This window comes from Piliocolobus tephrosceles, chromosome 4 (assembly GCF_002776525.5).
Source record: "Piliocolobus tephrosceles isolate RC106 chromosome 4, ASM277652v3, whole genome shotgun sequence".
NCBI lineage: Eukaryota > Metazoa > Chordata > Mammalia > Primates > Cercopithecidae > Piliocolobus > Piliocolobus tephrosceles.
In genome coordinates, this window is record NC_045437.1 from 15,059,717 (window position 1) to 15,081,218 (window position 21,502).

At 41.7% G+C, this 21,502-nt stretch overlaps 1 protein-coding gene across 1 annotated transcript in view; it reads left to right on the plus strand.

Annotated features, from left to right (window-relative positions):
• The first annotated feature begins 4,038 nt into the window (after positions 1-4,038).
• Positions 4,039-21,502, plus strand: part of FBXL7 (F-box and leucine rich repeat protein 7) — a 438,958-nt gene continuing 421,494 nt past the window's right edge. The window contains exon 1 of the mRNA XM_023218265.3: positions 4,039-4,573. Within this exon, the coding sequence (XP_023074033.1) occupies positions 4,537-4,573 (37 nt within the window). The 5' untranslated portion in view covers positions 4,039-4,536. The remainder of the gene's footprint in view (positions 4,574-21,502) is intronic.

The window sequence follows — 21,502 nt, forward strand, 5'->3', positions numbered from 1 at the left end:
TACTTTTATAATTTTCTTATTTTAAGAATTTGGAAAGTTGTTAGCCAGTATTTCTTCAAGTACATTTTCAGCTCTTCCCTCTTTCTTCTCTCTTTCTGAAATTCTGATGACAAGGATGTTAGATCTTTATTATAGTTTCACATGTCCCTGAGGCCCTATTCATGTTTTTCAGTCTATTTTTCTTCTTGTTCAGATGGATAATATCTACTGATTTATCCTCCAATTCAGTGATTTGTTCCTGTGTCTCTTCCATTCTGATATTCAGCCCATTCGCGGAGCGTTTTATTTCAGTTCTATTTTTCAGTTCTGAAGTGCCTATTTGGTTCTTGTTCATATCTTCTGTTTCTCTGCTGAAGCTTTCTGTTTTTTCATTTGTTATAAGCCTGTGTGTAATTTACTCATATAATAAATGTTTGTACCATGCTTGAAATATTTTTCATAGCTGCTGCAAAATCTTTGTCAGATAATTCTAACATCTCTGTCATCTTGGTGTTGCCATTTATTATCTTTATTATTTAATTTGAAATTTTCGTGGTTCTTGGTATAATGTGTGATTTTTAATTCAAACCTGGACACTTTCATATTATGTTAGTAGACTCTGGATCTTATTGAAAGCTTTTAACTATCTTTTTCTGATACTGCTCTGCCAATGAAAGGAGGGAGGTCACCTTATAATTGCCAGATGGAGGTAGAACCCCAGATTCCCCCTTGATCTCTGTTGTTTCCTGACCTGAGGGAGTTCCTCCTTACTGCTGGATGTCCACTGTGAGAGTTCCACCTCTCCACGTGGTCTCCACTGACAGTGCGGTGGGGACTACACTGCTACCCTTCAGTGATGGTGAAACTCCTGGCTCTGCACCAGGTCTCCCCTGACACCCCCTAGCAAAGAAGCAGAGAAGCATTTGCTTCTGTCCTTACAGCCAGGTGGGGGGTGGGTGTTGGACTGGGTCAGCCTGGCCCTTACGGGTGCAGGACGTTTACCACCATTACTATGATTGACAAGCTTTCATAGGAAGCCTGTGGTTGAAATTTGGATGAAACCATTTCCCAAATACAGGAGCTGGTGTTACCAGACTTCCTTACAGGAAAAGGTCCTGGGTGGAAAAAAACATGAGATACCTAGTATATTCCTATTCAGTTTTTAGGTAATTTTGAATGTTTCTTAAACAAAATCTTTTTGGTGATTGAGGCCTCTTAAAAAGGCAATGACAGAGAAGGTAGAATAACATTCAAGTCACATCATCTCTTTGTTCAACATTCACTCATTCTGCTACTGTTGACTGAGTGAGTACTTTGTGTTAGCAGCTGTGCTAGGTACTGGGAACACACTGGTGAAAAACATACCAACTTGTCTCAAGGAGCTTGCCATACTGTATTGAAAGTCGGCGATTAGGTTTGGAAGCTAGGTAAAAACTTGGAATTTTGGGTTAAGACATTGGTATAATATCTTAATTTTGAAAATTAAAATATATAAACGTGAATAGGCCTGTATTTGTTGAAATAGTTGAAATAGTGCTTTTCTTTTTCTTTTGCTTAATTGTGTTTGCCTCTTATACTGAATAGGCAGCATGCATTTTTATCAACTTCTATGATCAGAAGGATGTTTAAAAATCAAGTATGTTTTCTATTTTAAGCTGGAATTTCATAAAATGGGTTATCTCTATTTCTCATTAGAGTAGGCAATAAAGCTTTGAAAAATATTTACAGAATTTAATTTCAAAAAATATACATATAGTTGGTCATCATAATTTACTTTTCACTGTTGGCTTTAACTTGATATTAAAGACTTTGAAAAGAGACCCAACGGAAAAGGGACAGTGGCTCCCAGCTGAATAATGGCCAAGTCCAGAGAGGCAGTGGTGTGGGGAGGAGAGAAACTGAGAAACTGAAACAATCTGGCACTTACCACCTGGGTGACTCTAGACATTTAACTCTTCAAGCCTCAGTTCCTGCTGTCCTTTTCCGATTTGTAAATTGCAAAGGGTAGACTGAGACCGTCAGGGAAATAACAGCATATAAAAAGCAAGTTGTCAACTGTACATCAAACATCAAGAAGAGCTTCTTTTGTTCTACTACTTTACACCCAGTTTATCTTCAAATACGCCTCCAAAATGATCAGATCCAGGGTAAGTTCCCTGCATGCTGACAGAAGAATCACAAAGACCAAGCTATAATTTGAATATTTGTCCACCCCCCAAAACTCATGTTGAGATTTAATCCCCAATGTGGCAATTTTGAGAGTTAAGACCTTTAAGAGGCGATTGGGTCATGAGGTCTCTGCCTCCTGAATGGATGAATCTATTCATGGATTAATGGGTTAATGGATTTATGGGTTATCACGGGAGTGGGGCTGGTGGCTTTAGAAGAAGAGGAAGAGAGACCTGAGCTAGCATGCTCAGCCACTTCACCGTGTGGTGCCTCCTGTTCTGCCTTGTGTGCTGCCTCCACCAGCAGGAAGGCTCCCGCCAGATGTGCCCCTTGAGCTTGGATCTTTCAGCCTCCAAAAAAAAATTTCTTTTCTTTATAAATTACCCAGTTTCAGGAATTCTGTTACAAGCTACAGAAAACTAATACAAACCAGGTGAGCAGAAATTCCCTTTGGCATGAAGATAAAGTAGATGTCGGCTCATTTCTAGATTGGATTTATGCTTTCAGGTAGAATTTGAGATAACTCATTCTTCCAAATGTTTGATATCTCTACCTTCTTTAGGGCCAATGACACAGGTTTTAGATATAATTTGACAGACATTTAGGAAGCACATAGTGCTGGATTCTAGATATTTAAAGATGAATTAAAATACAGTCTTTCATCTCTTCGCACCCGGACGGTGGGAACATCAGCACGATACAAAACATTTGATCATATTCTCGAAAATAGATTACATTATTATTTTTTCTTTCAATACATGCTATCCAGATTAAAAAATCTTGAAACATGATGTTTTATCCTGTCATTACAAAAGAAAATTGTAGCAAATAAAGGAAATTACCCAAATAGAATCTATAAGAAGTCACTAACAATTTCTGCATGTGGTCACAAGCCTTTTAAGACATACGTAATTACAAAACGCCTGGTTCTGTATTCACGCATTATATGCATATCTCTATATATGTATATCTCTGTATACGCATATTTATGTATGTATTCATCAATATACACATTTAATTTAATTCACAACATCTAACATCTATAAGGAAAAACTGCTGTGTGCTTGCCTCACTACAAAGAAATTTGCACGGTCTTTATTAGGATGTAATGTTATAAAATTCTAGGTATTTACATGAAAAGAGAATAAAACATTAAGGAGAATTTCCTTTTTCTGTTTAATGCAGGGAACACCAATGGGCCATTTTAAAGCTCTACAAGTGCCAAATAAATTTCCAAAAGAAGTTATAATGTTTTAAACAAAGGATAACACGAACCACAAGAAAAAAAAAAATCACAGAAACCAGGAGAAAATACACTTCCTGGCTCTGAAGCTGTTAAACATTCTGAGCCAGGAAACCTCCTTCACCGGGGCGGGGCAGGGAAAGTCTGGCTCTCCCGGGAGCGATTCCCTGCTCAGTGGCCACAAGTTTTCCCTCTCTCCCTCCTCCATTCTCTGCCCCAGTCTCCAAATAGGGAAGTCACAGGGGAACGCCAACGCATACACCTGAAAGGCGTCAGAGTCAGACACGGATGCGTGTTCATTTTAAATGCCCACGCGCTTCAAATGGGCTGTACTTGCAGATAAATCCAAGGGATTCCAAACGACGCCCAGAAGTTCATCTTATAGATTGGGTGCCAAGCCTATAAAAGAACAACAGCAAAACAGAGCCAGCAGGACGTCGTTTCGCTCCGAAGGGTTCGCGCGTGGCGCGCAGAGCCGGTGCCCAAGCCGGGGCCAACAGCCGGAGCCCCGAAAAGGCGCGCTGCCCCTTTAAAAGGCCGCGCATCTCCGGGCCGGCCTTCCTCCCCGGGGCTCCAGCTGTGATTGACGCTGGGCGGCGAGAGGAGGCGCCTGGCGCTAACAAAAGTCGGGCCCGCGGGCGAGCTGCGCCGGGGCGCCCGTCTTCGCTCGCTCCGGGCACCCGCAACAAGTGGCCGCCGCGCCCTCCCCGGGGAAGTCGCGGGCGCGCAGGGGCAGCCGAAGGAGGCGGCCAAGCCGCGGAGCCCCGGGGCCCGCCCGGCTCCGCGCCCAGCGGAGGGGATCGGGGCGGGCGGATGGGGACCCGGCGGCGGCGGCGCGGCGAGCCTCTGGGCGGCCCTTGGGCGCGGGCTGTGCGCGGCGCTGCGCCCGCCGGCCCCCAGGGCGGATTCTAAGTGCTGCGGCTGTGCCTGGCCCTGCCTGGAGCCACCGGGGGTGCCAGGAGGGGACGCAGCACCCCCTCCCGCTGGAGTGCGGGGACCTCCCCAGGCCGGAGGTCGGCCCTGGAGCGTGGGGGGGGATGTGCAGCTAACGGTCCCGTCGGGCGGGCTTTCCTCGGGCCGAGCGCGCAGGAGGTGCGCCGCAGCTATGGAGTGTCCCTGGAGACGGCGGGCATGACGGCGACAGGATGGGCGCGAACAATGGCAAACAGTACGGCAGTGAGGGTGAGTGGGCCGCCCGTCCTCAGACTCCCGGATCGCTTCCCTCCTCCCCTTTCCCTCGCCCTCCCGGCTGGGAAGGGAGGTTCTCGCCCGCGGCCGTGACGCACCCCATTTGGCACCCCGTCTGGGTCACCACCTTCGCCTTTGGCAGAGAGTGACCAATGAGTAGGTCAGGCGCCCCGAGGATGCTTTTCCACCGTGGGGGTCTCTTTAAGCAACTTCCCAGTTTGGCTTTGGGGAGGCTCAAGTTGCATCTCTGCTGTGTTTCTGAGCACATGTGCCTCAGTCTTCCTTCCCTGGGCATCTGGGGTTTAGGAGATGATGGTTTGGCAGATGGCGGAAGACGTTTTTGAAAAATAACTCAGTGAAAAGTTTACCGGGCCTTTGTGCTCCAGCCCCCTGGACTCTACTGTAGCAGGAAAAACTTCTGGAAGGAGAAGTTAAGTTTCCATTCTTTGCTCGCTGCCCCTGCACTGACAGCTTCATGAAACTAAGCACCTATCAGTCCTGCGAGGCGTGGAATGGCTGGGGGCTTTGTCTGGGCTCTCTCGGGGCTCGAGACGGGCAAAGGACCATCTGTTATGTGGGGCTGGAAATTGCACAGAAATATTGCCTGTCAAGTGGGAACTTGGAAGTTGGGGAAACTTTAAACTCCACCTACTCCTAAAAGGATGATGGATGTCTGGGTTGGCTTCTCCTTCCTTTCTCCTCCCTCCTCCCACTCTGCATAAAACCGTAGCGTTGTATCCCAATTAACAGCTAGCCCCTGATATGCATAAGGCAAAGGCATTTTTCTGCCGTTCAAAAGTTAAGAAGGTTTGTGTCTAGTGGGCTTTGCTGAAGAGGAGTGGAAGAGACTGGGCCAGTTTTACAGCCCGCCCCCAGAGGACAGTTGGTTGCAAAGGAGGGGCCAGCGCTTGCAGACTGGTAGGAATGCAGGCTAGCTATTCAGCATGTGGCCTGGAGGAAACTCTTATCACCCTGTTCGAAACTTTGAGCTGTGGCCACAGAATGTGGGTGTCTCTCCTCGTTTCTCAGCAGTTTTGTGAAATTACAGCAGAAACCGACCCTACAAAAACCATATTCACAAGAACCTTTTGTTTAAGTCGTTCTTTTTCCAGATCATCATTTTTTGACTTCCATATGTGCGTGTGTGTGTGCGTGTGTGTGTATCTATGTATATTTTCTTATCTTAAGCAGTGATTTGAGGGTTTTTTTTTGACTTTTTTTTTTTTTTTTTAAAGTTAAAGGCTGCCTTTTTAGATAGCAAATGTGAAAGTATGCCAAAAAAGATTATTGCAGAATCTGGGCCACTCCCCAAAGCGTCTTAGAGTTAATATTATAAAAATTTGCGGAAAAGTAAGTGATTAAGCCTTCTTACTCTGAGTTATTAAAAAGCTTTCAGGACATAATTGTAGCATGTGCTTGTCAATTCTAGGTATATGCTAGTCGAACACTGTCGGAGGAAAAAGACAACCCAAGAGATACATAGAATCACTGCTATTTCTTTCTTTCTTGAACAGTCCCCCCCTCCACCCGCCTCCCACCCCAGCCCTTCTAATCCTCTGCAACTTGTTCTTATATCCCAGCATTCTCGTATTGTGCAGTGTGTGGTATATGACAACTTCCTGTCTGAACAGCAGAATTTTCAACCCTTGGGAGAGAAAAGGAGAGACAGGGAACTAATGTTCTCCAGCTGTTATCCTTAAATGCTACCTCTGCATTTTCACTTCAGCCGAAGTGAAATTTTACTGGGATCAGATTTAGATGCACTGTAGACTTTTTATAGGAAAAACCTCTTGTGCTCAGCTGATTCAGGAGGACCAATAGGAAGCTTTACAAGGTAATTGTGAGTTTTTGCTAGAGGTACACACTGTGTTTAGTTTTCATCAGCTTTCTTCAGATGCATGGAGATTCCTCTCTTACAGGTGAGGAAAACAGAAATAGAAGTAACATGACCTTCTTTTTTCTTCTTTAACCCTCAGCTATACTGTGGCCCCTCCTAAGTAGGGATGTAATATATGTAATGCGTTATGGTCAACTTTGTTATTCCATGGTAGATTGCAAATAATCTGCTGGGCTCAGTTGTGGCAGTGCCATCTTTCTTATCTAAAATGTTAACATTTCAAAGAAAGTAAAAGCAACCCCTAGACATAGTATCTTCATTATCAAAGCTGACTGAAAATTAAGACAGTTTTATAGAATTAGTGGATTTTTTGTATAGTGTATCTCAAACATAAGGAGGAAATTATCCATGAGTGCATACCAATAAAATACGGTGAGAGATTTATTAAAGCAAAATAAATATGGCTTGAGAAGTACTCTGTACTTCTATATTTGAGCCCTTGTGGATGAACTGCAACCTAACTTAATAGGTAGGCAAGATTGAAAACAGTTTGGGCGCGGTGGCCCCTACCTGTAATCCCGCCATTTTGGAAGGCCTAGGCGGGCGGATTACTTGAGGTCAGGAGTTCAAGACCCGGCTGACCAACATGGTGAAACCCCATCGTCTCTACTGAAAATACAAAAAGTATCCGGGCCTGGTGGCTCATGCCTGTAATCCCACCTACCCGGGAAGCTGAGGCAGGAGAATCGCTTGAACCCGAGAGATGGATGTTGCAGTGAGCCGAGATCACGCAACTGCACTCCAGCCTGGGCAACAGGGCAGGACTCAGTGTCAAAAAACAAAAGAAAACAAACAAACAAAAAAAATAGCTGAGTCTTGGCCAATCCCAGCAGCCATACTTAAACATTGCTGAGTGTTCAAACTGTGTTTAAATAAGGCAAACTGTGTTTAAATAAGGCAAACGCCAACCTGTAACCAGTTCAGCTGTTTCTGTACCTTACTTCTGATTTCTGTATGCCATTTTCCTTTTTTTGTCTATAAATCTTCTTTCACCATGTGGATGTGCCGGAGTCTCTCCGAATCCACTGTGATTCTGGGGGCTGCCTGATTTGCGAATTGTTCATTGCTCAATTAAATTCCTTTAGATTTAATTCAGCTGAAGTTTTTCTTTTAATAGATTGCTCGACTCCAAAATATTGGTGTTTGTGTATGTTTCATCTGCAACTTAGGTATGTTTTACTTAATAATGACAGTTGACATTGTTATGCAAATGTTTGTTGAATATTACAAATATTGTTGAATTATTAGAACTTCCAACACGTCAGTATTCTGTTGGTAATCTCATTTTCTTCTGCTCTTGGAAAATACCTTTTCATTGAAAACAATTATTCACAAGGCTTACCTTAGCAGATGTAATGGGGCAGAGGCTTCCAACTCAGTGTATTCCAAGGACTAGCGCTGTCCGCATCACCGGGGAGCTTGTCAAAAATGCAACACTACTCCATCATTTATCACATGCACGTTAAAGCTGAGAGAACTTATTGTGTAGAGTACAGAGCATTAACTTGGGATTCTAAAAATTTAATTCCAGCATCAACTCTGGGGTGTTTGTTCTCTAAAGTGAAGAGAGAAATTTCTTATTGACATTACTTGTTATTACTATTCCTTGAATGTGTAGTCATTCATTTCATTTTGCTCTCATAATGCCGTAAGGGACCACTTCATAGAGATTAACTTTGGAAAGACATAACTAACAGGGAAGTTAAGACTATTATTGCCAAGAAATCAGTAAATACGCCTCCCACTTTTGTCATCCTTTTTGATCTCTTGTGTCTATCTTCCTCACGAACCTCCTCCTCCTCTTCTAACTCAACCAGTCCTGAAATCCTTGCTTTTCTCCATAGATCAAAGGTATGTGTGAATCGATAATGGGTGTTTCCAAAGTGTTTTGTTTTCCTAAATCCTTAGTGAATATTCAGGTTATTGGTCTAATTTGCAGCCCCGTCTCCTATTGCTATTAGAGAGACTTGGATTTTACTCCAGGGATGAAGCTAATGTCTACGTGATTAGTATGGTCTGGTAAATTCTTTTATGGAGGGATTTTCGTGTGTGTGTATATATCTTCTTCCATGAAGTGTAAGTCCATGTGTAGAAATCTGGAGAATAAGTTGGGGTGCTTCAAAGTCATTAGAACCATTAGCTTTGACTCCAGTTAAGCCAAATAAATCTCAGTTCAAGTAGGAAAAGAGAAGCTGCCCTCCCTGCCTTTTAAGGTTTCTGAGCCTCACCATCACTTACTCGGTGGTTTCAATGTTTTGTTTATTCTGCTTCAGCAGGTCAGAGGCAGTACCACTTGCACTGTTAACAGCTTCTTTGCAAAGCTGAGGATATTGTTAAATTGGGACTGATGAGAGGCCATAGGGAAGGGGCGAGATCCTTGGTAACTCTGCTGCTCCACCAAGGGCAGTGAGTTCCTGTCACCATCTCAGATCGGTGCTGTCAGATAAGGGGAGAGCCAGTTGCCTGAGAGCATAAATCTTCACAAATCCATTGCCACCTCAGGAAACATATCTTGAAATTATAATAACAATGGCAGCTAACATTTATTGAAAGCTTTCTATGTCCAGGCATAATTCTAAGCCACTTGCCATGCAGCGACCCACTTCATCCCTGCAAGGATCTTATGGGGTAATTACTTGTAGATTCTACATTTTACTGATGAGGAACACAGTACCAGAGAGGATGATGATTTTCCCAAGGTCGCTCAGTCAGTGTAGGCTGAATGGGGACCCCGGGGCCAGCTCTTTCTAAGCCCAGAGTCATTTATTCATTCATTCAACTTAAATATATGTTAACTTTTAACTTCCCGCTATGGGCCCAGGACTCTTAGATTCTTGGGATAAGTCAGTAAACAGATGAAGATCCTGTCCTTGTCATTCATAAACACGTGTGTGTGTGTGAGCTTATGTGTTGGGAGGAAGGGGAACTGGAACAGTGAACACCCACACACAGTAATTCAGTAAACCATGTGGTACATTACAAGGGGCTCAGGTCCCTGAAGAAAGAAAACTGTCAGGTTAAGATGATTGGGAATGTGGGTGGAGGATATTATATTTTAATTAGAGCAGGCACCATGAGCCTTACTGAAAAGTTGCCTTTTACACCAAGACCTGAAGGACATGATGGGCTGAGCTTCGAGGATCCAGGGAGCGTGCCGGCTGCTACTTTTAATCACTGTGATAAACTGAGGGGCATAGAAGTGTCCCCCACATCTGCTGGGGATGAATTCTAAAAACCCCAGTGAATGCCTGAAACTTGGAGAGTACCGAACCTGATTGCAGTCATTCGGAATGTTTCTGTCCATTTCTTCCACCCTCAAATTTCATTCTGTCTTAATGAAGCATTTATCATGCATGGTGGCTCTAACTTTTACAGTTTGAGGTAGGACAGCAAAGCTAGCAGGGATTTCTTTTTCCTTCACAGTTTTACGGATAGAATATTCATTCTTACTGTAGATGTTAGCAGCCTTAGCATACATTTTTTTGTTTGTTTGTTTCCTTAAGAACTTTCAACTTTTCACTTAAAGGAAGCCCTTTACGGCTTCTTGGCATATTTTCATTCCCGCATCATTCCTCTTGCACTTTGGGGGCCATTATGAGGTAGAATAAGGGCGACGTGGACACAAGCCCTGCAATACCTCCACAGTCCATTCGATCACCGAGATGGCTATTCCGTGACTTCAGGGCAGGAAGCGTCTCCATTGTGGAGATGCTGGACCTCCCAGGATGGTGTGAGATTGCATCACGCTACTTGGAAAGAACTCAAAATGTAAAACTTCGGGATTGTCTATTTCTGGAAATGTTTATTTACTAGTTTTGAACTACAACCATGGGTTGCTGACACTGAACAGTAAAACTGTGGATAAGGGGGGCTTCTGTGCAGTTTATGCTTGTCTTAGACAGTTCAAGCTGCTATTACAAAGTACCATGACCAGGCGACTTATTAACAACAGAAATTTGTTTCTTACAGTTCTGGAGGCTGGGGTTCTGAGATTGGGGTTCCAGCACGGACAGGCTCTGGTGAGGGCCCTCTTCTGAGCTGCAGATTGCCGTCTTCTCATTGTATTCTCTTCTGAGCTGCAGACTGCCGTCTTCTCATTGTATTCTTGATTCTTGCACGGCTGTGAGGGAGAGAGGGCAAGCTAACTCGCTGGCCTCTTCTTTTAAGGGCACTAATCTCATTCATCAGGGTTCTACCCTTATGACCTAATTACCTCCTACAGGCCCCACCTCCAGATGCTATCACATTGGGGTTAGAGATTCAGCATGTGAATTTTGGGAGGGCATAATCATTCACTCCTTTGCAAAGTGTGAGGGCATAAATTTATCATTTTGCGCAAAGTACAACATTATCAGTCTTCTGTAGTCAGCTAGTAATACAATGCAACAGGGTCAGTCTGGCCACTGGGCATTCTAGATTCTTTGCTAATATGTTTCATCCACTTATAACAGATGATTTGTGACTTCATTTAAGGGAAGGAAGGAGAAGGCCCAGGGTGTGCTCTTCAAAGGTGATATCCTATTATTGCTTTGACTAGTGAATGCTGCCTGACTTACTGGATATGTGCGTATTGGCCTAAGATATCTCAAAAAATCACCCTAGTTCTGAGTAGAGGTACGTGTTCATCTTTTGCCTCTAGCGACTCATTTCATTCTGATGCAAGTCAGAGATAAGTGATACTGTTCCACTATTAGTTTCAAATAAATTATTAGTGCAGCTAACAATACCATCTTTGGTCTAACAATGAGAAGGTATTTTTCGAGATCTGGGGAATCTTTTTGCACATTTAAAACAAAACAAAGTAGAGGTAGCTTTTCTTTTCACTTGGAAATCAACTGACATAAACTATCTTAACTCTCTTTGCCTTTTGAAATAGAATGGATTCTGGATTGATTTTGAGTATTAAGATTCACTTTTGTCCTGAGGCCATATCCACTGGTATGTCTGAAAGCTGCTTAGATAACTTTGGCTAGCTGTTTGGTAGAAGTGTCTGGGTATTACACATTTTAAGATGGCCTTAGGGATGTAATAACATATGTGACAGCATCTGGAATAAAATCTAGAGTGAATAAATTTCTTGAATGGATGAAGGGAATAAATGAAGTTTAGGTACTTATATACAGATGCTTCTTGACTTATGACAGGCTTATGTCCCAATTAAAAAAAAAGTCTTAAGTCAGGCAGGGTTCGGTGGCTCACTCCTATAATCCCAGCACTTTGGGAGGTCGAGGCGGGGGGATCACCTGAGGTCAGCAGTTTGAGACCAGCATGGCCAACATGGTGAAACCCCGTCTCTACTACAAAATACAAAAATGAGCCAGGTGTGATGGCGGGCGCCTGTAATCCCAGCTACTCGGGAGGCTGAGGCAGGAGAATGGCTTGAACCTGTGAGGTGGAGGTTGCAGTGAGCCGAGATCACACCGTTGTCTTCCAACCTGGGCAACAAGAACGAGACTCCATCTCAAAAAACATATATATCTTAAGTCAAAAAATGCATTTAATACACCTAACCTACCCAACAGCATAGCTTAGCCTAGCGTACCTTAAATATTCTCAGAAGACTTACATTAGTCTTCACTTGGGTAAAACATACAACATCAAGCCTGTTTTGTAATGACGTACTGAATATCTTCTGTAATTTATTGAATGCTGTGCTGAAAATGATAAACAGAATGGTTGTATGGGTACTCACAGTACAGGTTCTACTCAATGCGTGACTTTTGCACGGTGGTAAAGTTAAAAAAAATTGTAAGTTGGGACATTATCTGTACCTTAGAAAATAACATTTGAAACGCTATCATGAAGAAAGTTAGACTTCAGAGTGCTGAACAAAGAATATATGTAAGTTACAAGAAGTTGTATTTGGCTCAGTCTAAGGAAGATCTATCTAATGATTAGAGCCGCCCAAATCGTAGCTGGGCTACCTAAGGAAAGAGTGAGCCCTCTCAAACAGAAAGGTGGTCATTACAGCGGAGGAGATTGTGCTAGAGATTTCTGCATTGAGTAAGGGGATCAACTATCTGACCCTGAACCACGTTCCCTAGGAAACATTCTGTCACATGTGATTATGTTTGATGAAGGGTTATTAGTTCTAAGTCATGCTGCTACTTTTTCTCATCAGTCCTTCTCTGTGATGTTAGTTAGTGATTAGAAAATACTTCCCTCACTTTCTCTGGGCTAATTATGCATGTGAGTGTATTATACATATGTATTTATGTCTATCTAAATATATTTAGATATTAATTTGAACATCTACCAATTTTCTTTATTTCCTTGCCTTTGGTGGGATATAACCTGCACCAAAAATTGGATTTGATAAATGATATCCTATTTTCAGTGCAGTAATGGATACCAACTAAACTTACAGTGTTATTGTTACTTTTATTACTGCCCTAAAACACGTAGATCTACTAAACCTGAAGCAAGACCCTTAATTGTGTTTATGGTGAATGACTTGAATAAGTTTTTTCACTTCGAGATAAGACTTTTAATTGATGTTATTGGTCAGTGATATTTGATCGGAAGCTACACATTGACTAGAATCATACAAAAAGAGCATCTTTCTCAGGGAGCTCTGAGGCACTTTTGTATAGCACAGGGTCTGCTGGGAGACGCAGAGTGGCACTTCTTCCTCCTGTTAATAAAATCAGTGTTGGTGGAACTTCCTCAGAATGTAGCTTCTTTTTATTCCTGCTGTAGCTACAGAAATTCAGACCTCTTCTTCCATATCTTACTGCATTAATCTCTAGATAAAATAAGATGTGCTCTAAGGAAGTTCAGAGTCTAACTGAGAAGCTAGGCATGGAGGCCAGTGATTTCTGAACAAGATAATCTTCCTGATTCCCATAAAAGACTCTACTCCCCCAGTGTGTTAAATGTGGACATGAGTGAGAAGTGGGAAGTGTGCCTAAGAATTGAGTTACCCTCTAAATAATGACAACCCTGGACAGTGTTTTTCATTCCTGAAATGTCTAAAAGATGCGCCTGTTTTCTAAAAACAAAACCCCAAAACCAAAAAAAAAAAAAAAAAAAAAAAGTGAGTAACTGGGAGGGAGGAAGTAGAGCACAGGCTCTTGGGAAAAGCTAAATATTTTGTTTAGAGATTCTCCCTGGTTATCCCTAAAACCATCATGTTCCATTTCTCATATGGCTTAGTTCATGGGAGGTGATTCCTGTGGGTTCCGTGTAAGTGAAGACCATGGTATGCTTCAGCAAAGGGGCAGAAAAACCTGGCCTGCCTGGGTGCTTCCCCAGCCTGTGTACCACAGTGAGTAACAGTGGACGCTGATGGGCAGATACTTCTAAAACGTGCTAGTTAAAACCCCAGAGAGGGACAGCTTTAAAACTTTTGACGTGAATAATCACTGACCATCTCTGAATTTTCCTGGGTAGTGAAAAATAAGCACATGGTCAGCATTTTCCCCGTTCCGTAGTTGAAGAAGTGTAGACTGTTTCTGGAACTGCAGATCTCTATGAGGTTGTGAATTACATGTACTCGTTCTATCAATTCCTCTTTAAATTCTTAAACCAGTAACAAAATGAAAAGCAGTTGTTAACACTGCATGAACTCATAATTGTAACTGTAGAAGCCTTGAGCAATGTGCAGAAATGTTATTAAAACATTTTTTGTTTGCTACCCTTTCTGTGGTAAATTCCTTTGCTGCAGTTTCCATGCAGATGTAGCAGTGAAAAGGGAGTCAAAATTTCTGGAGAAAAATTTCAGGAATTTCTCTGATATTTGCGGATTGGCCCTTTTGCTGTAAGTAAGCCACTTTTTGGCAAGGTGGAGAAGTCAGGAAAAGTCTGCTTATATGTGAAGTTGAACCTTTTGGCTCTATTGAGTACTGGGGTCAAGTAGTGGAAGCATCTTGGTTAAGTCCGAGACCAAGGGCAGGTCTCACACATTCCAGCTGTCAGTGGTAACTCAGACCCCAGGAAGAAGAAGAAGGTATGCAGCTCAGGGAGGGGAGGAAGAAAGAACATAAAAATAAGGAGAGGAGAGAACAGGACAAATTCAGCGAGATTGGGAATTAGAGCATTAATTGCCTTCTAATGTAAAAAGAACAAAATTGATGTTCTACTTAACTCTTAAGAAAAAAACTTACAGGACAAAAATGATTATTAATAGATATTTGGTAGGCTTGGTTATTGCCAAGTTTATTCCATTTTCAATCATTTTAATAATTATAGCCAGGAGTTATTGAGCTCTTACTGGGTGCCACTTCCTCCCAGAGCACCTTAAGTCATTCAGGTAGTGCTAAGGACAGCCATTGAGGCTGGCAGTGATGATCGATCCCACGTTACAGTTACCCACACGGAAGCTTAGATGCCGGCTCCCTACCCAGGGCACACAGCTGGTGTGTGGCTGAGTCACACCCGATTTCCCCATGTTTGCTCTGGAGACCACGCCCCTCCTCACCCTGCCCATCACCCTCACTTTGGTTGCAGCCCCAGTCTTTCCCAATTTTTCCCAATCTTTGTTTTGTTTGTGTGTTTAAAAGAGTTGCAGCGACTGAGAAGTGGCCCCTCCAAATGACAGTTTTATGGACTAGGTGATCAAAAATGAAAGGCATCTTCTGAGGGAATCTTTTAACTCGTTTTGCTCCCTTTCCAGAGGAAAAATTAACTGCTTCTTAGGCAGCAATCTGCTGACAAATTGCCAGGCTATCCAATGTCTGTAATAACTCTAGCATATAAAATGATGAGCATATTCTTTAGAGTCCACAGAGTGAAAGTAGAGCTGAGAGGCTGTCCTCCAGGTTCTCCAGGACATGAGTAACTTTTAATTGATCTTTGCACTGGGACAACCCTTTACCTGGGGTAGCCTTTGTGCCTACACACAAGCAAAGGCTCATGGAGGGCTGAGAAGAGTGTACACATTTAACTTCTGTTTTAAATACCTGAGAGTGTATACCTTATATTTTCCTCTGGTTTCAAAGCTATAAATTTAAAACAGCAGGTGTTATGGGGAATTATCCCAATATATATTGGAGAATTTGTCCTTCTTTCTCACCAGTCCCTGGCCCACCCTTCTCCATGATTATGTCTGTGAAATTGCTTTGTAAATTATAAGGCATTTCAGGAATTAATCTCATTTATCATCACAGGACTGGTGGGAGGGATATTAATCATTATTGTCAGTTTATAGATGAGGAAACTGAGGTCTTGGCAGATGAAAATAGGGACCTGCAAAGAAAAATGGGGATCCTTTCATCACTTTTGCAGCTCTATTAGGAATAGAGAAGTCTGGGTCCTTGTTGGTCATCTCAAAACACAGAGCCACAACCCAGAAGTGCAGCTTTGAAATGGTAAATTATGAGAATGCAGAGTGAATTACTGTAAGACAAAGGATCATGACAAAGTGACATTATTCATTAGAGTACACTTCCTGGTTTAAACAACTCGGCAGGTTTAAACCTCCTCTGCAAAACTCTGTTTGGGACGTTAAGAGAAAGTTATTTTACTATTGGGAAGATCAGAGAATCAGCTCTAAAACTGGGGACCCTCAGCCTCACGAGAGTCTTTGTTCTCTTCAGTCTTCTCCTATCCTTTGTTGTTGAATAACTGCATTTCACAGAGGTCTTTGGAAGTGTTTAGGTTCTGGAGTAAGCCCTTTAGGATAAGTTCTTATCAGAACTCATTGCTTTTCTATAATTGTTGAATAGAAATCCATCTTACTCATTTAGTCTTTCATTGCTTTACTTTCCATTCACTATCCTCTAGTTTAATCTCTATTTCTTTTCCTGTTTTCTATTCCTTTGTGTTTATTCATTGCTCGTCCTTCCATATATGCACACTCACGTGATTATAACCCCCCTCACACTGTCGGTCTTCAATACAGTTTTGTTAAACGAATAAATAAGGATGGCTCTATAGCCATGATCTTTATTGAGTCTAGGAAAAAACCCTGTGAATCGCCGTGTCATATTTTCTGGGAACCTTTCTTAAACTTGGACATTTTACCCTCGTAAAAATAAGTTTCTCTGGATGGACCTATGTCTTTTTCTGAGGATATTCTAGTTTGGAACTTTATTTTTATCAACATAATTACACTTTCTTATAGATGAGAATAGTTTTGCTTGTCTATTTAAGGATAAATGAAATATGTATTTTTAAGCATTGCCAAAGACAGTTGCTGAAGACTCTTCACCTTCACCCATTTACAGTATTGTTGACTTAACTCTTTTCAGTGATTATTATTGAGTAGAATCTACTAAGTATGTTTTTTATTGAAAATTATGTTGTTTTGTAGTATTTGTTTTATCTGAGTTGGAAATTGGGTTTATATGAAAACTTGTCAATCATTAATCTAGAAAACATTTGTTCTTTAAATTAGTAAATTATTTCTTTGGCTTAATGTTCTGTCTCTGTGTTAAAGAGTCTTAGGCTTATGAATCCTTTTAGATTCATATTGATCAGATGTGGCTTTGTAGCTCTAGTTTTCTCCTTTTGTTTTACAAAATACAGAAAAATATTGTGTGTGTCTGGTGTGATTGGAATGATGTCTAGTAGATCTTCTGCCTCTAGCTGCAGCTGCCCGCATTGCTAAAATCAGAAGCAAAGTAACCAATATAAGAAAAAAAAAGAACAATATTGTAATGTGTATGGATATGCACACGTACATGAGAATAGATTTAAATAACCCTTTCCTAGAAATCGAGCAAACTCCATTGTTCCTATTTTTTTTTCTTGTGGTAAGAAATACAGTATCTTTCTACAAGGAATTTAAGAAATATAATTATAATGTTTAATAACATGATATCCATTAGAGGAGCAGCTTCAGATAAAGGATCACCATATAATAATCAAGCTAGAGAAGAAGAAAATAGCCCAAGATGTGAGCCTTTGGAGTTGGAACTTGAGGTGAAGGCAACTGCCTTGTGAACAAAGGACTTGGAGTGGTTGCATTGAAGGAATCATTTTGTGATGTGATATCTGCCTGCAGCTGTATGTTTTAGTTTGTTTCCTGCATATGTGTTCAGATCAGATGGATGGATGTGATGTCTCACTGGTAGAGGGGATTTTGCTCTGCATGACATGAGCCTGGGTGACCTTCATTTTGAAGTGCCAGATGTCAATGCAGATTCATAGGCAACATTCATATTTGTTGTTTTAGTTTTTATTTTTAAAGATCAACAGCTGCTCCGCTGCTCAAAAAGATTTATGTAGCCTCATTTGGATAATGTATATTGTGCATACTGCTCTGAAATAAATTTCAAGAAATGACATTTCTGTTCTGAATAACATACTTTTCACATTTTATTTTGCATCCACTTTACTTATTTAATTATATTTTAATACTTTTCTTTCTGTTTTTTCTCTCTCTTGAAAGACCTCTCCTGTTGATTACCCTGCAAGCTTGTTTGGAGAGGCAGTATTTCCTTGGGGAGTCTTTCTGCACTCCTAAAGCCATAACAACATGAACTGAGCAATAAAAAACCAATTCCCTCCCCTTGGTTGTGCTTCAAATAGTCATTTCTTTGATACAGGATAATAAAAACAGGAAAAGGATCATTTTTAAATGCTTTGGTTGGGGTTGCCTTACTTCCAATAAGGAAAATTGCCTCACAAGGGGGAGCATGGGTAATAAAGATACAACTAACTGAATAATTGTATTCAATCTAATGTTGAAATTCCCAAGTTGCTGCCTGCAAGTCTAATTTAATCTTGGGATAGCTATGCGTTCACTGTAGTGTGTAGATTTAAATTTTGCTGTGGCTGAAAATCATCTCTTTGCATTCAACAAAGATGAACTTACAAATGCTACTGGAGATTTTTGATGCCCCTCCCCCATTAGGAATACTTGTAAGCTTTGTGGTAGGTAACAAAATGGAACACTGACCAAGAATGAAATACTGAGCAGAATTATGGATGTTATAGTGGTGAAGATGACCTCAGAGCACCTTCCAGACAAAGAGTTTGAGGCACAAAGAAATAAAACAGCTTTACTAAGGTCATACAGATAGCAAGGCTTTGGGATACTAAAATTGATTTTCTTAGTCTAGCTGTGTTTCATTGTAATCCAGTTCTCTCTTCCTCATCATACTTCTTCCCTTTTTTCCTTACTTTCAGAAGATTTGAGATGGATAGAGTGGCTACCCTACTTGTCTGTCCCGATAGCCCCTTCAGGACTGACATGCCTCTGCCCCTGGCTGCCCTGTGTTAGCCACTGAAGGTTCACAGCCCAGCACCTCTCCAGAAATTACTCTCATCCATGACAGGGAGGTTGAGGGAGCGGGGAGCTACATGCAATGACTAGTTGAGGAAGGTACAATTTGGGACAATTCTGAAGGGTCATTTTGTATCCAGAGCGCCCCATGGAGTTTGCAGAGTCCCATGTTGCAACTACATCATAGACCACCTACTCCCTGTCCAGTTTGCATTCTCCCCTTGCCTTTCGTAAGGTGATCCCAAGGATATTTTCCAATAAACCACCTGCACTCAGACCATCTCAGAGACTGTTTACCAGGGAACCCAACATAAGACAGCAAAGAAACTGGAATAGGATGCTGTTTGGGCAGTGGCCACGGATGGACAGGATGTCACTGTTAGGGAAGTCACCTTTTTCCTGGGAATCTCAGCCATTCTTAAAGGGTAGCCTTCAGCTGACAGTTAAGAGACATGCACTGGTTTTCTGTTTGGGGGCCTCATCAAATTCTTTCATCTTATAGATGAAGAAGTCACATTCTGTGCACTCAAGTGACTTGACCAATAGCACACAACTAGTTGGCAAAAGAACAAAAAGCAAGCGTACAGTTTCTGGCTACTGCCATTGATTCTGTTTTTGAAGAGTCATCATGGAATATTTTCAGAGTTGTTCTGCTGCCATAACTCAGAATTGACTGCAGATCGGTCTAGAGACCATTTGCCTGATGCATTTGCTCAACTCTGGTGTGGAAAACAGATATCTCAATCATTCCTCCATGGTCCTGTTTTACTGATTGTCTGCTGTGCTTTGAAGAGTGATCTCTGAAGCTCACAATAGTTGGTGAGTATTCAGTAGAATACTGAAGAAAAAATAGTGAAGAAGCAGCAGATGGTTATAGTTGTTATTGTCCGAAATCAGCATTTCGTGTTACTGCTTATTAAGAGTATTGGAGAATATGCAATGCTTACTAAATGAGAGACCAAAGGCAAGTACACATTCATTAGGTAAAGGAAACATACAGGAGTGAGTTGAATCATAAGCAAGATGAAAAATGACTAAAAATTAATATGTACTCTCATGATTATACTAAATAGTTTATTAGTCATTTTATTATGCTCAAAAACATTCCACTGAGATTATCAAATTACCATAAGCTCAGAATCACTATGATACTGAGAAATTTGGAATTAATTGAAAAACGGATGATTAGCTTATTATTATCACTACTACAGGGATCCAGATTTTATATCGTTTCCCTGGCATAACCAGCTACTCCTTTAGAAAACATTCTTAGACTCCCATTGTCTGTAAATTAACTCAAAATTGTCTGTAAATTAACTCAAAATTTATTTTATTTGATACATAGAGTTCTGTGAGCCAGATTCTCTTTCTTTTAGTCCGCTTTTCTATATTTATTCTATACTCTGGTCAAATCAGGAAACTCAGTGTTCCCTAAACATGCCTTTTATTTTCCCAAGTTTGTGTCTTGTATCATGCTGTATTTCTTCTTGGAATATTCTTCCCATGTAATTACCCATCATGATCTACTCGATTCAAACCCAATTCAGTGTTAACTCTTTAAAATGAAATTTTCTTTGGTTTCCCTGAGATGTGTCTGTTTAAAATACTAAACTCTGTACTTTGAGAAAATATGTCTGGTGCTGCTAACTGCATTCACTATGTCTTCCCTCTGAACTACCATGGCAGTTTATTCGTATGGGACTTTTATGTCTTACTTTGCATATAGTTACTTGCATGTCTTTAATTCAATATATTTGTAGGTATCCATGTACCAGAGTCTATTCTAGATTGATACGGTTTGACTGTGTCCCCACCCAAATCTCATATTGAATTGTAGTTCCCATAATTCCCCCACGTGTTGTGGGAGGGACCTTGTGGGAGGTAATTGAATCATGTGGGTGGTTACCCCCATGCTGCTGGTCTCGTGATAGTGAGTGAGTTCTCACGAGATCTGATGGTTTTATAAGGAGATTTTCCCCCCTTTTGCTCGGCACTTCTACTTGCTGCTGCCATGTGAGGAAGGACGCGTTTGCTTCCCCTTCTGCCATGATCTTGAGTTTCCTGAAGCCTCCCCAGCTATGCTGAACTGTGAGTCAGTCAAACCTCTTTCCTTTATAAATTACCTGGTCTCGGGTATGTCTTTATTAGCAGCGTGAGAACGGACTAATACATAGATATTGAGAGTTTTATAAAATAAGGAGTTGTTTTTGACTTAAGGGACCCACAGTCAGGTGGGCAGAAAATAATAAAGTACTGGAGGAACCATAGAAGGTAAACTAAAGCATTCAGTGAGAGACACCAGCCTGGCCGTGGTGAGCTTTGGCTGTGAGTGTTTACTTGCTATCTGAGTGTACCTAGAACTGAATCTGGGAAGAGTAAGAGCTTGCCAGGTGTGGCTGGGAAGGCAGTGGGGGAACAACATGAGGTCAGATGAGGAGGCAGGAACCAGTCGTAGGCTCTGTGGGGAGGAAAGGGTGATGTGAGCTGAGCTTCACACCTGGAGAGGCAGGCAGGTTCAAGTGATGATGAAAGCAACATGAAGGCAGGTAGATGGCAGGAGAGTCCATTGTCAAAAGTTTAGCAAGGGGAGCCTTGAATCGATTTAGAAAGGTCACTGACGAGGCATGTGGATTACAGGAGTTTGGGGGACCCTTCTCCACTCTTTATGTTTACTTCCACATGAAGGACCATTGTTAATTTAACTCACAGCCTGGAGTACTTACCTGATTTGTGAATTTGGGAGAAATAAAATTGACATCTCAGCTGCATCCTGTTTTCCTCTTGGGAGAGAGCTGCCCTCAGGAAGCACCCTTATCTTGGGGGAGCTCTTCTGCCCATGGGTAGACTAGTATTGGCG